This window comes from Syngnathus floridae, chromosome 7 (genome assembly GCF_059516105.1).
Source record: "Syngnathus floridae isolate MCC-2025c chromosome 7, RoL_Sflo_1.0, whole genome shotgun sequence".
Taxonomy (NCBI): Eukaryota; Metazoa; Chordata; class Actinopteri; order Syngnathiformes; family Syngnathidae; genus Syngnathus; species Syngnathus floridae.
Window position 1 is genome coordinate 18,690,689 of NC_142419.1, and position 13,825 is coordinate 18,704,513.

The window sequence follows — 13,825 nt, forward strand, 5'->3', positions numbered from 1 at the left end:
GCCGCGACGTTGCTCCCGTCGTCCGAGCCGAAGCAAGGAGATCCTTGCGGTAAGGCTCGCTCGACAAAAAGACACCAGAAAGTTGCACGACTGTCGCAACGGGAATTGGACGCGCGGCCACGGAGCCGTGGCCACGGAATTCCCGTTGCGACTGTGGCCACGGAATTCCCGTTGCGACTGTGGCCACGGAATTCCCGTTGCGACTGTGGCCACGGAATTCCCGTTGCGACTGTGGCCACGGCCGTGCCTCCGTCCGGTATTTGCCGCTGGGTGACCTTGATGAGGAGAAGCTGGCAGCGCAGGTAGGTGGCGCAGAAGTCGGCCGCTCCGGCGAGTTCTGTCTGCAGCTGGCCCAGCCTCTCCAAGTCACTGGCACACAAGAACGTCAAGAAGGTCACGCGCACAAGGTCAACAATCTGCTCCCACGGCGGGTCGCAACCTCACAAGTACCGTATGGTGAAGATGAGCAGGTCCTGAGCTCCGGGCGCTTCCAGGTTCTGGATGGTGCTCACCCGCTCCAGACTTTGCTGCAGAAAGAGCCGCGCCGACTCCACGCCTTGACAGTCGGCAGAGTCCAAAGCGTGGAGCTGCTTCCTGCCCGGCAGCTGAAAGCGGCAAAGCGGCGCGTCACGGGCCACGAGAGGAGAGGAAAAGGCGGCGCCCGTGCGCAATTCTGACCCGCAGAGGTGGCACCAGGTGCGACAGGCTGTCCCTCAGGTAGGCGTAGTGTCTAAAGGTGTGGTCGGAGAAGAGCGCCGGCATGGTGGGACACGACTTGGCCGCGTTGAACACCAAGACCAGGACGGCGATGTCTGACGTCGCCGTCAAGAACAAACAACCCGGCCAGCTGGACAGAGGCCGCGCCGGGGAGGGAGGGGGGGATCGAGGGAGGATACAGGCCGGGTCGTCCATGTCGGGCTCCGGTGTGTCAAAGTAAGGGTGCGTGCTGAGGAGTTCCGGGACCAGCGGCAAGACCAGCATGGGGTGGCGCGCCCCCATAAACTTGAGACACCTTTGGTGAGCGAGATGAGCGTTACGAGCGACACGCACGCACGGAGGGAGGGAGGGAGGGAGGGAGGGAAAGAGAGACGGCCGCTTGCGCCCGCCTGGGGAACTCACTTCCAGACTGAGTTACGGTCGGCGGGATACTTGTTGAGGTTCTTGAGCAGCTCTAGCAGGGCCAGCTGGACGCACTCCTTGGTGGACACGTTGGTGTAGCACAGCAGCTCGTGCAGAGCTTCTCGGATGTCACGAGACGAGTCCTGAGCGAGCGAGCGAGCGACAAAAGAAAAGAAAAATGCCTTTTGGCGCTTGGACTTTTCTTCCCCAACAATAACAGACGGACGGACGGACGGACACGCATTTCAAATACAACAGACTAGCATCTTTTAGCTCACTCGCTCGGCACGTTTGACGTACCTCCAGAACAGCCAGCACCGTGTCCAGCTGATCCTCCCGGAGCGTGATGTGCGTGGAGATTTCTCGGAGCACGTGGATGGACTGCAGCCGCACCTCCTCGATCTCGTCGTTGAACATGTCCACCAGGAAGTCCAGACACTTCTCGGCGAAGCCGGCCGACGAGCGGGCCAGCCGGCACAGAGCCTCCACCGCCGCGATGCGTACCTCTGCAAAAGCGTGCGTGCGTGCGCGCACATTCGAGGTGACCGCCCGGGACAAAGCGCGCCACCGCCGCCGCCACGTACCAAACATCTCGTCCTCCAGGCCGTGGACAAAGGCTCCGCAGGCTCCCGAGGCGATCAGGTTGACCGTGTTGGTGTCCACTTTCTCCTTGGGGGCGTCGTCGGCCCACTTCCTGCCGGACGAGAACTCACCCGAAGCAAAGAGCTCCTTGGCGCGTTCGTGGGCCGTGCGCTTCCTCTGAGAAGGTGCGAGAGCAGTGGAAGGAGAAGGCCGGCTCAAAGTCACTCAGCCCAATTTAAGCCGGCAAAACCAGTTGACTCACCCTCAAATCGGACATCAGCTTCTTGTCCAGCGTCTGCTCCAGGAAGTGAGGACTCACCTGCGACATGGAACCCTGGAACGCGACAAAGCCACGTGAGGAGGAGGAGGACGCAAAGAGCGCAGCAGTCGGAGGCGGACGCAAAGAGCGCAGCAGTCGGAGGCGGACGCAAAGAGCGCAGCAGTCGGAGGCGGACGCAAAGAGCGCAGCAGTCGTCGGCGGCGGACGCGCCTCACCAGCGTTTTGGCGGCCTGCACGCGCACCATCCACGAGCCGTCGCTGACCATGTGACTGATCTTCCCGAAGGCGTCGTCCACCAGCCGGACCTCCTCGTTGGACGACGGGATGGGCACGATGCTGAGGCAAGGCAGAAAGATCTCAGGCCGTAAAGCAAAGCAAAGCAAAGCAACACGCTCTGCTGCTTTGTCATTTGCAGCCAGACAGCTCCGACCGAGGTGGATGGACGCCGGCCGCACGGCAGCCAATGCGCACGCGTCAAGTCTTCATGAATGGCGAGAAACGAAAAGAAGACGGCGGCGGAGGCACCCACCTCTCGGGATACAAGACGCTCAGCACCCAAACCATTCCGACGGCGGCCGAGCGAACCTGCTCGTAGTCGTCCGCCAGCAGCCGGCACGCCTGCACGCACGCCCGCATCAGCGCTTTTGCCGCCCCCGAGTTCGGAAGGGGCGACAAGCTTTGCTTATTCATTCCCATCGACACGGCTTTCTCGCCTGCCTTCTGCGTGAAAGCTTTTTCCAAAAATGGGTCTCACCTGCTCGTAAATCACCTGCTGAATCTTGGTGCCTCTTTCATGCAGCTGCAGCTGGAAGACACGCAAGTCAAGAGACGTGTGGGCACTGCGCCACACCACGCCGCACCATGCCACGCCTAGCGGCCGCTACCATTGCTTTGAGGGCCGCCGTGCGCACTCTGGGGTCCTGATCGCCAAAGAAGTCACTGATGACGGCGGGCGCGTCGTCCCGTGCCGCGCCTGAGCAAACAAAGCACTTTTTCAATCACAAAAATGAACAGAAGAGCCATTGTTTTGTTCCAAAAGAGCGAGATGCTATGCTGCCTCAGCGTGGCAAAACGCTCAGTCTGTCCGTCTACGCGCGTCGCTCCACCATCGGTGTTCAAATGGCTACTGCTTGAATATGAAATGCATTTTTCAAAGACTATCTGTTTTGGCGAGTGAAAATTCCTTCGCATAGCCATCGGACCGAGTTCTCCTCATTTTGCCACAGCAAGCCGAAGAAAGCCCACCTGCGGGCGCCTCGCCGTCCGCAACGCCCAGACGTCCCAGCAGCTGCAGACATTTGATCCTCACTCCGAAGGAGGCGTCCGACAGATGCTGGCGGGCCACCTCCAGCAGCCGCCGCGCCGCCGCCGGGTTCTCCGCAAGCTGAGTGCCTGCCGTCAGAAGGCTGTCCAGAAGCTGCGCCAGGACCTGATGGGACTCTGGCAGGCAGGCAGGCACACAACAGACGCCGATTTGGGGGGAGGTGAGGACAGACGGCAGAGAAGATGGCGCCCGCCCGCCCGCCCGCGCGGCCCCAGCCCCGGCCGGCTCACTCTCGTTGGCCACGGCTGCCACGACATCCTCCACGATGCAGTCGGGACTGAAGCCCGGAGTTGTGGACAGGACGCCCAGCAGGGACGCGATCTTCAGTCGCACCGAGTTATCCGTTTCCTGCACCCGCAAACAATCCAAAGGGAAAGTGAGAGCGCTTGCTCGCACACGTGGCCATTCGTTGAGCAGGCAGGCAGGCAGGGAGGCAGGCAGGCAGGCAGGCAGGCAGGCAGCCGACCGGTTGATGGCTTTTGCTTTTTCTCTGCCTGGTACCTGGCCTGCTCAGCGGTACCTTGTAGTAGTGCTCCAGGAGGATCCTGACGACACCCTCGACGCTCTCGGCCTCCACGGGCTTGCGGGCGAAGTGCAGCAGGAAGTGCAAAGCGTCGGTAGCGTTGGCGGCCTTGCACAGATCCACGTGGAGAGCCGCCGACTTGCTGGGCTTGCACAGACGAAGCTTCTTGGACGCAACTTCTTCGGCGGGAACCTGCGGCGATGGCGACGCTCCAAACGTCAGGCCGCTTGATCTCATTCGCCCAGCACGCTCGCAACTCAAAACACATCGTCTTCAAATTGGCCGTAAAAGGCTTTTCAAGGCCAAAAGCCAAGCCCACGCCGGCCGATCTTTGAAAATATCACAACAATCGCTCCGATAGCATGGATCTTACTCCCTTGATCAGAGAGAACGAAGCAACCTTTCGGAAAATCTCTGTCCCCACGTCAAGCCCTCAGGAAGGTGCCAAATTTGGGGCATTTTATGGACATCTTCTTACAGCTTCATGACGACGCACGGAGAAAAAGATTCAAGTGCACAAGATCCAACATATTGAGGCCATCAATTGGATCTTTTCAGAGCGCGACACAAGGTGACTTTGGGTGACGAGTTTACTGACGCTTTTGGAAATGAACGTAACTTTTCCGCTTCTGACTTTGCACGAAAACGCATTTGGAACGCTTTTCAAGAATCATAGCTTCTTCCTATTTGGACGTGATGATTCGAACTAACTGTGCAACTGTCTCGGAAAGATCTAATCACATATACGAATACCAACCACGCCTTCCCGTATTTGTTGACATTCTCCAGACGGAGAAAAGTGGAATGGATGCTGCCTGTCATCCTTATTGATTTATTTTGGGGAGGTTTTTGGGTCAGCTACGCTCGCTTAGTTAGACTTTGACGGAAGCACAGTGCACACGACTCGTTGTTCTCTTCGGCTTTCAATGTTTCTTTTCCTCGGGGGAACGGAGGCGCTAACCTTAGCAACGCCGGCCGGTTAGCCATAGCTAACTTAGCTGTTGAGCAGCCGCGTCGCGTCGCGTCGCGTCGCGGTCGGCAATTTCCTTGTCGGCTCGCGCCCAAACGTTCGTCTAGCAATCGCCCCAGCGCGGGTGCGGTGCGGTGCGAGCGAGCGAGCGAGTCTCACCTGTACGACTCTGGAGAATTCCTCATAAACTCGCTTTTTTAAATGCGCCGCCATGTCGACAAAAGAACGAGTAGCGCTTTGCAGCGCACGCGCTTGTCCCACCGCGCCTTCCGTAGGTACGGCAAGTCATTCCAAAGGCAATTGTTCGTCAGCCAAAAGGCGATTGTTAGTCATCCAAAGCGACCCCGGTGGACAGGACTCAAGATCTACAATGTTGCGAAACAAACACATCAACAAGTACTGCAACCATTTATTTTGCGAAATAGTCTCGTATAAGAAACACATCTTTGATCATTTCATAAAATACGCCACCTGACGTGAGGCCAACCTTTGAGAATTCCACCGAGTCGGCCAAAAGGGTGGGGGCGTGCGTGCGAGCGAGCGAGCGAGCGAGCGATGCGGACACCTCCAGTCGGTGCTCACCGTGACCGCGAGAGGGCGTCACCACCAGAAGAAGGTAAGCGTGTGGAAAAAGTTGTGGCTGCGCCCCAGGAAAGTCTTCTCCATGACGTACGGTCGGACGTGCACCGTGTAGCCCTGACTCTCGATGTCCCTTTGCACGCAGTCCAGCAGATCGGCGGCCGTGGGTCCCGCCTTCCAGGGCCCGAAGGTCACCACCGAGTCCTTGTTGGCCCGCAGGCCGCTGAGAGCCTTGCAGCAAGCCGAGTCCTCCTCCGTCCGCAAAACGCACAACACGACGGTGGAACAGCGGGAAGCCACCGCCTCTGCCCGGGCGATGCGGATCAGAACCTGCGCCGGGACAACGCCAACAACACCGACAACAGCTGACTCGGAAGGAAGGAAGGAAGGAAGGAAGGAAGGAAGGAAGGAAGGAAGGAAGGAAGGAAGGAAGGAAGGAAGGAAGGAAGGAAGGAAGGAAGGAAGGAAGGAAGGAAGGAACTGAGCACACACCTCAATGTTCTCTTTGTAGTGCGGCACTCTGGCCAAGAACTGCTGCCTGCCCACCATCTCGCCAAAGAGCACGGGACTCTCCTCTAAACGCTTTGCCAACGCCGTCACGTTGTAGTGCAGCGACTCCCGGTGAACCTGGCGGGCGAACACGGGTCGACGCGCCGGTTAGCCATAAGCTAATTTTGCTGTTTAGCAGCCACGTCGCAGTCATCAATTTCCTTGCTGGCTCTTGAGTCAGGAAACGTTTGAAGAGATCCAAAAGGAGTGAAATCAAAACTCCGAGACGAGTTCCCAAAGCCCGTTTGGAACACGTGGCGGTACCTGCGGGATGTCGTTGTCGGGCAGCCGCTCGGAGCGGAGGAACTCCAGGATGGCCCCAAAGTACTCTCCGTGGCGGTCCAGGAAGAAATGCCCCTGCGCGTCCTTGGGCAGCTTGGGGGGCCCGTCGAACCACTGGGCCAGCTTGGACTCGGGGTACTTGGTGAGCGTGGCCATGCTGGTGCAGAACCTCTGGCCGCCCACGTTCAAGTGGACCACGTGCATGTGCTGAGGACAGACAGACAGACAGACAGCATCAGTCAAGTCGATATTGATTGATGATATTTGTTTCTCGTCCTATGACTTAGTGACTGGCCGGCCCCTGGTGAATCAGGTGTGTGCGTGTTCAGATACAGGTCAGCTTCGCTATCTGAGCTCTGAACCAGGCAGATGCTCTTCCGGATCGGCGAAGGGGGGCGTCCTGGGAGGCGGCGAAACACAACCTTCCACGAGACAACTCTTTTTTTAATTTCTTGGTTCCGGTGCACCAAATCTGCTTGTTTGTAAGATGGCTCGCAACTTCCTGCATATTCGTCTCTGAAGTCGTGGAGAGGAAAAGTAAGGAACGAAAAGAACAACACGTCATGTTCCTTTTCGGGCTTTTTTCCACGCACGCCAGCCACTTCAAAAACAAGTTGTAGCATTTGTTGACGTGAAAGGCTTGTTGGCGTGGCGTGGGAATGGATCCTACCCAAAAGTTGGCGGCGGAGCACCTGCCCGCCCGACCGACCGCCCGCGTCGCGGAGTGAACGCGCCTTTCATCCAACAACAACCCGAACGATTTTTTTCTTCTCATGACACCAATTTAGGTTGAGCAGCAAACGATAAGAGTCATCTTTCGTGGTCTTACTGGAGGCGTGTGTTTCGAGTGTTCCTTCACGTCTGCCAAGTCGACTTGGTTCATGTTTGCTTCTTTTTCTTCTTCCTTGGTGTCTGGCAGGTGAGGCGGCGCGCGGCGGGGCGCGGCTCGCTCGCTCGTTCCTTCCGGATGCTGACGTCACCTTGGGCAACAAAATCACGCCGCAATCGCGTCGGTCGCGTCTAGCCCTTTTGGTTTTTTAATTCAGCAGCATTCTCAGGTCAGAAAAGGACTCGAAATTCGACAAATGACTACCGCTTGGGACCAAAACACAAGCAACTTTGAGATGACGAGTCCTTGGATAGGTCTTGCATTCATTTCGCCCATCAAATTGCTTCGATCCAATGTCCTTCTCGATACTGTAGCCAGTAAATATTCATTTGAATAGCGAGCAAGCATGATTTTCCAAACCAATGGCTAATATTGAAATGGACAACTGGGCCACACTTTTCACGTTTGCACAACTGCTGCCTGCGTTCATGATTCCAGTCCAAACATCTGGCAAGATTTCATCGACGATGTCAAACCACATCCACCTTGATTTGCAATTTTGCCAGCCAGGGAGCATCTTTTGCATCTCTACCAGTCGGCGTGCCCGCTCCAGGCGCCTGCTGGTTTCTTCTCTCCGGCCGACGGACAAAAGTCAATCCAATGCACACAACAGCTTCTTTGGAATATTTTATTTTTTTGTACACAAAACATGCTCTTTCTGCTGTCAATGTGAAAACCTGCAAGGGAAAAACAAAAGGGCACTTTGTCATTATGCAAGCACGACAGCGCTTGTTTTGTTTTTTTCTCTTCCAAGCTTGTAATTCAGCCTTTCTCACCAACAACAAGCAAAATATCCAAAGCAAGAAGAACTGCCTGCCACAAGGCCACTTTTGCAATTTGGTGCCAAAGTGACCTTTTTGAGGGCGATTGCCTTTCAATTGTCGAGGACTTGAGCTTTTACCTTTAATTGTACAATAAAGTCACGATTGGCCAGAGGTGTCAGGCAACGAACGGCACGTGTGAGAATGACGAAGCTCCGCCCGCTCGCTCGCCCGCCCCCACCCACCTTGCTTTAGGCGTTGGGCACGGGCGCGCCCGCCTGGGGCATGACGGGCACGTCGGGCTTGGCGCCCTTCTGCTCTGAGATGGGCGTGGTGGGCAGCGGCTCGTCCTTGGGCTCCACGATGCTGACGTGGTCGGGGAGGGGTTTCTTGGGGCCGATCTTGCCGCTGGGGTCCCATGGCAGCATGATCTTCACCTTGATGCCCAGCACGCCTGCTCGAGCAGGCACAAGCATCAGCCGGCCGCCCGGAAACCCATTCTCTTGCGGCTCACTCACCCTGCCTGAGCAGAACGTGGCGGACGGCCGTGTCCACGTAGTAGTTGACGGGGTCCCCGCTGTGGATCATGAGTCCGTCCACAAACTTCATGGACTTGGCCCGCTGACCCCTCAGCTTGCCCGACACCACCACCTCGCAGCCCTTGGCGCCGCTCTCCATGATGAACCTCAGCACGCCGTAACAGGCCCTGTGAGGATTAGCAAAAAGGCTTTTTGTGGCTGGCCGGCAGAATGGCCGGCCGGGTCAGTCCGCCGCCACCGACGGGTTTCGGAACGCCGTCTGCGGCATCGCTCGCCATTAGGCGCCAGCCCTCCCCGTGCTTTAAATGCAAAAGTGCGCGCTAACTAACGACCCTTTGGTCCCTCTCAGACAAATGCCTCAGCGTCTTCAGCGGGAATGCGACCACGTGCCGGCCGCAGGAGGCCCGAGCGGAAGCGCAGAACGCGCCCCCGAGCAGCCGCCTGACGGCCGACGACGTGCGCGTCCGACTCGTCATCGTATCATCACCGAGGGACCGCCGATCCAAACAATAGGCCCGCCAAAAGTTGAATGCGGGCGACGCGGCTGCCTCACCTGCGCACGGCTAAACCTCCCAGCAGCTTGTAACGCAGAGATTCGGCCTGAGCGATGGCGCACAGGCCGCGGGTGGCCACCTTCTCGGCGTACAGCTGCAAAACGAGAGAGAGACAACGTGAGGCCACCAGAGGGCAAACAGCGCCGACGCTCCTTTCGAGCGCCACCCACCTCCACGGTGCCCTCGGGGAAGCCGAACCTCTTCTGGACCACGGCCGTAAGCTCTCGGATGCGGCGGCCTTTCTCTCCCAGAACATTCTGGGTCCTGGAGACAGACAGTTGGCCACGTGTGAACAAACGGTCGTAAGCGTTGTGGCCAAAGACGAACGACAGCGTCCCGAGAGATAGCTCGTCCTTTGGAGAATGTTACGAAAAGCCAGCCAGCCAGCCAGCCAGCCAGCCAGCCAGCCAGCCAGCCGCATTCAAAGCTCTCCCACGTTGTCGCCCCTCTCAGACAAATGCCTCAGCGTCTTCAGCAGGAAAGCAACTTTGCTTTGCCGGGGCAAGCCGAGCGGGAAAGCAGAACGCCGTCCCGAGCGGCCGCCTCACGGCCAACAAAGTCCGCGTCCGACTCGTCATCGTATCATCACCGAGGGGCCACTCTCCTTTTGACACCAAACGGCAAACACAGAACGGCGGATCGCGCTACTGCGAAGGGAAGGCGGCGGTCCCGTCATGTTTCTCCACCACGGCCGCGCTCACAAGAGCAAATGGTGGGCTTTGATGCCACCGGGTCCTCGGAACGGGCGTCTGACCTGGTGGCGAGGATGATGATCTCGGTCCTGGTCGGGGTGACGCGCACCTCCACGCCCGAGTAGCCGTCCTCGGCCAGCTCGCGAGTCAGAAACTCATTCAGCTCGGCCTTGAAGATCCCGTCTGAGACGAACTGCAAACGACAAACGGGTTGACGTTCGGTGAGCTGCGGGTAGCGTACGTTTTGACAGGCACGCCGGTTGTAAAAGGCCGCTGGTCACGAACTGCGCCTTCTACAACGTTCAAGAGGGGAGGGGGGGATACAACTGTGCACTGCAATTCAGAAATACATTTACAAACATTTTCTTTCCAACCCACCCCCGCCAACAAAGCCTTTTAGAGTTGATACATATCAAGCCGAACTTGTGTCAAGTGACTCCTTTCCGAGGCCGAAAGCACATGTCACCTTTAAATGAGCAGTGACACGCTTTGCATCCCTTGGACGAGACAAAGACGCCTTCGATGCATCAATCGTTCGAGTCTTTCGACAAGTTTGCGTGTCGTTCGGCTTGCGGTCCCGACGACAAGTAACTTTAGCGGAAGCTAATGCTAACTAAGCGCGTCAATGAGAGCAGTGCGCGTCTCGACACGGAGCGTTCAAACGCCACTTTTTCCATGAGGCGCCAAAAAGGCCAACTCGAACGTGGAGCAAGAAAATAGGCAAACACTGAAGCGTCAAACAATGAAGCGTCATTCGGTGGCGGCACATCACGTCAAGTCATCGACAGCCTTGCCGCCGCCGCCGCCATGTTTGCTCGGCGCTGGAAAGCGGCGGCGACCCAGACTGGCAGCATCTCTAACAATCTTGGCCGAGGAGATGCCGACTGCACGTTGACTTGTGACAGCGGGCACAAACGCGCTTGAGGCCGGCTGTCCGAGCGGCCATTTGGACGCAAAAGCAATGAAATGACACCTACTTTCCTCTTCTTGGATATCTGCACCGCCATCTTCGCACAGGCCGTACACAGGAAAGGCCGCTCCGGCGATGCGGAAATGCATTTATAGTACGTGTGATCACTTCCTTTGACGTCATGCGCAAACGACGCTTGCCGTTCTTTTTTTGATGAGCATGCGCCTTTCAGCGTACGGCAGACGAAGAGTAACAGAATGTTACTTCAAGCGACGGACTGCCCGTAAGGATAATAAACTATTGCTTTATTTAGAGTTCTTTTTTTCTTTGATCAAGTTTATATCCCCTGTTGCCATCACATCCTACAAGACATAATACAGCACATAATGGTTACAATAACAGGATGTAATCAAAATAGTAGCTAATCGTAATCTAATAATCGTTGTATTGAGGCGGACATTAGGACTAGGCCTCTCATCCAGCAGGCGTACGGTTGGGGTCGGCAGTAACTACCTGCTTCGTTACCTAAGACTGCGGCAGAAGTGGGTGAGGAACATTGTCTTTGTTCGTTATCAACGAGGAGCCAGAGGAACGTTGGCTTTTTCCCTTCGCCTCACGACGGTGGCACAGGACTTGACCAGAAATAAATCAACGCCAGCATTTTACGTTAAGTTCATGATTGATTTGCAGTTCTGGCATTCATTCTTTATCTTTAACCAGATTTTATTTCCCATCTACTCTGGCCCCACCACAAAACCCAAGACCAAACGTTATCTCTTTTCATATCGTTTTCTAATTGTAGAACACTTTGCAAGTCGTTCATGCACTGCATAAGGCGACTAGTTTTTCTTACACAAGTATGCGCTTGTCCCTCCGCTTAAGAGAAAAAAAAAAGGAATTTTTGGAGTCTGAATATTTTTAACTACAAAAGGTTAAAAAAAAAACATCTCAACTTGGTGCATGCGCTACGAAGCCAATCAAACAGAAAACGAGGCTAAGGCAAAACATTCGGAATTGGCACTATGAGAACGATGGAAACCGTTTGAGCGTTAATCCCGCCATGGCGGACAGATGCGGAACACGAGCACACGGGAGCGTTTGGCGTCTCAACTTTTTATTGTTTATTTACAAACAACAGCAAGCTGCCGGAGAGAGGCGGCGGTGCTCACACTCGGGAAGGGTACAACATCTGAGGACAAAACACAAATTTGTTTTAGTTAAAAAATAATAAAATCACACGTCACCGGGCTTGCGTGTGTGTCCCTCCACCAATCACGGAGCGCATGCACATGCGTTGCATCCGTACCACTCGTATGCGATGTCCGATGGCTTTGGCGGGCAGGTTGCTGGTGAACTTTGCCCTCACCATGCCGCTGTTGCCGTGGGCGCGCATCACCTTGCCCCAAATCACACGTGTCTTGTTGGGCTTACCGCCGGGCGTCACCGTGTTCCTGAGACACACACACACACGCTTGCGTCAGTACCTTTCCAGATGAATGCAAAAGGCCACGGTTTGCGTCAAGCGGGCCATGGCGCCAAGTGCCTGCACACTTGCTCCGTGGAAAAAAACGGAGCGGCCAATGAAGCGGGCTTCGCTCGGGTTGTTTCTTTCAAGAGCAAAATTCATCAAGTGGGACTTTGGGCAGGCGCCGGCCGGTGTTGGTGGAAACGGAAAAGCCCCACAACAATCTCAGAGAGAACATTTTGCCTGCTCTTTGAGCCACAGTTTGTTTCTTTTCTTGAAGCAAGATTTGCCAGTTATTAGATTTGGTCCGATCGTTTTTTCCTTCTTTGGAATCGACATCGGCCCTCGCGAGTCACGCCCTCTCCTCGGAAGAAAGGCACGGCCGGCCGGCATGTACGCAAAGCGAGGAAGGAAGCAAGGAGACTGACTTCTTGGCCTTGTAGACGTAAGCGCATCGTTTGCCCAGGTAGAAGTCGACCTCGTCGCGGCTGTAGCAGCCTTCCAGCTTGAGCAGCGCCGTGTGCTCGCGCTGGTTCCGCAGGCCGCGCTTGTAGCCGGTAAAGATGGCCTTGCTCCACAGCCTGCGCACACACAAAGCACCATTAGTGGAGCCTACCGCCGGATTCTCTCGCAGCCATTTCATCCCCGTTTTGAAGCGGGCGGTGGAGCCCAGCCGCCAGACGCAATCGCAGAGAAACTTATTCGGCGTGAAACAAGGCAACGGTCCACTTGTGCCGCTTGAGTGAACTCGCCCAACCTGAGAGCAAATTTTCCGTGGGCAGTATTGTCCGGCCGAGCGTCAGTAACCTGCTCCACGAACCGTCACGAACCGTCACCCCGACCTCCCAGATTCTCCAGTCTTGTCCAATTTAGTAAATAAATCTCGCTACGCCGTCGTTGGACCCGGAAAGCGACATTTTGTCAAGTAAGAATCAACTTTACCTTCCTGGCATCTTGGCTTGACTTTGTTGGAGAGCTCACCTGTGCGCACACACACACACAACATGCACAGTCAATTGAGATCACATTGTGACGAAAAAGGGTCATGTGGAAATGTATCCGTTGAAATGTTAAAATGACAAGATCCAGCACATTTCACGTCCACAACGTGGAACCAATTCAACGGGGGATATTGCTGTTTACGATCACGTGCGCATTGACAGCGGCACCCCATTCGATTTCCGAGCCACACCGGAACAATTATCATAGCTGGCAAAGGTAACGGGTCCAAACCGTTCCGAACTTGCGGCGAGGACAACGCGATAGCTGTAAAACGAACACGCAAAGGTTCCGGAGAAGCGCCAAAGGCCACTTGGAGCGTCTGAGCTCGGTGAAAACCTCTTCGCGGTGAACGCTTGGAGACAGCCGCAGAACAGATAGCTAGCACTTAGCGGCAGAATCCGAGCTCAATCTGGGTCATCATCAAGTCCGCAAAGAGCCAAGCGCGTACGGAACGCCAAGACGGGACAACGGCAAGAAGCGAGCACAAATTAGTCACATTGGTCAAAGTCTTTTCGACTTTTTTTGCAGACATGTTAAGCTTCTTACCCTGGCCGCTAGCTCAAAAATGGCGAAAAAGACCGTGCGAAAAGAATGCTGGGAAATTATTGCCAAACGTGGGTGGCCGCGGTGCGCCTGCTCAAAAAACACGTTGGTTGGTGTACCAGTACAGTGTTTCGAACACTTGTACAGTGTATGTACACAATGGTCGTCAGGCTGACACAATTGAATGTATTGCTAGTATTATTTTGGAATATAAAGCAATTTAGGAACGGGGTCTCCTTTCCAAACGACCAATTTTGGGGCC

General features: G+C 55.7%; 3 protein-coding genes and 1 non-coding gene across 6 annotated transcripts in view; all 4 read right to left on the reverse strand.

Moving 5' to 3' along the window:
- ints4 (integrator complex subunit 4) overlaps positions 1–13,825 on the reverse strand; it is a 44,023-nt gene that overhangs the window by 2,190 nt on the left and 28,008 nt on the right. Inside the window, exons 1-19 of one of the 3 annotated variants that reach the window (XM_088381767.1) lie at positions 7,038–7,177; positions 6,191–6,415; positions 5,870–6,004; positions 5,486–5,707; positions 3,826–4,020; positions 3,536–3,653; positions 3,227–3,421; positions 2,866–2,954; positions 2,736–2,786; positions 2,511–2,599; positions 2,197–2,317; positions 1,964–2,035; positions 1,704–1,878; positions 1,420–1,625; positions 1,120–1,262; positions 897–1,012; positions 679–812; positions 451–605; positions 276–369 (exon numbers count right to left, since the gene is read on the reverse strand). In XM_088381767.1, coding sequence (XP_088237893.1) covers positions 276–369; positions 451–605; positions 679–812; positions 897–1,012; positions 1,120–1,262; positions 1,420–1,625; positions 1,704–1,878; positions 1,964–2,035; positions 2,197–2,317; positions 2,511–2,599; positions 2,736–2,786; positions 2,866–2,954; positions 3,227–3,421; positions 3,536–3,653; positions 3,826–4,020; positions 5,486–5,707; positions 5,870–6,004; positions 6,191–6,415; positions 7,038–7,091 — 2,589 coding nt within the window. In that variant the 5' untranslated portion in view covers positions 7,092–7,177. Of the gene's footprint in view, positions 1–275; positions 370–450; positions 606–678; positions 813–896; positions 1,013–1,119; positions 1,263–1,419; positions 1,626–1,703; positions 1,879–1,963; positions 2,036–2,196; positions 2,318–2,510; positions 2,600–2,735; positions 2,787–2,865; positions 2,955–3,226; positions 3,422–3,535; positions 3,654–3,825; positions 4,021–4,957; positions 5,164–5,193; positions 5,708–5,869; positions 6,005–6,190; positions 6,416–7,037; positions 7,178–13,825 lie in introns of those variants that run through there. The other 2 variants (XM_088381765.1, XM_088381766.1) reach the window with 2 other exon arrangements.
- rps3 (ribosomal protein S3) lies at positions 7,712–10,766 on the reverse strand. The gene is made up of 7 exons (XM_088381807.1): positions 10,621–10,766; positions 9,706–9,836; positions 9,122–9,215; positions 8,951–9,045; positions 8,377–8,564; positions 8,104–8,312; positions 7,712–7,774 (listed from the first exon to the last, which is right to left on the reverse strand). The coding sequence occupies exons 1-6, from the start codon at positions 10,648–10,650 to the stop codon at positions 8,110–8,112; spliced, it is 741 nt and encodes a 246-aa protein (XP_088237933.1). The 5' UTR covers positions 10,651–10,766; the 3' UTR covers positions 7,712–7,774; positions 8,104–8,109.
- On the reverse strand, positions 9,396–9,545 carry LOC148395860 (small nucleolar RNA SNORD15). The gene has a single exon (XR_015859692.1). It is a non-coding gene; the product is annotated as a small nucleolar RNA SNORD15 (small nucleolar RNA).
- On the reverse strand, positions 11,651–13,682 carry rpl35a (ribosomal protein L35a). The gene is made up of 5 exons (XM_088381815.1): positions 13,567–13,682; positions 12,961–12,999; positions 12,447–12,599; positions 11,860–12,004; positions 11,651–11,742 (listed from the first exon to the last, which is right to left on the reverse strand). The coding sequence occupies exons 2-5, from the start codon at positions 12,969–12,971 to the stop codon at positions 11,719–11,721; spliced, it is 333 nt and encodes a 110-aa protein (XP_088237941.1). The 5' UTR covers positions 12,972–12,999; positions 13,567–13,682; the 3' UTR covers positions 11,651–11,718.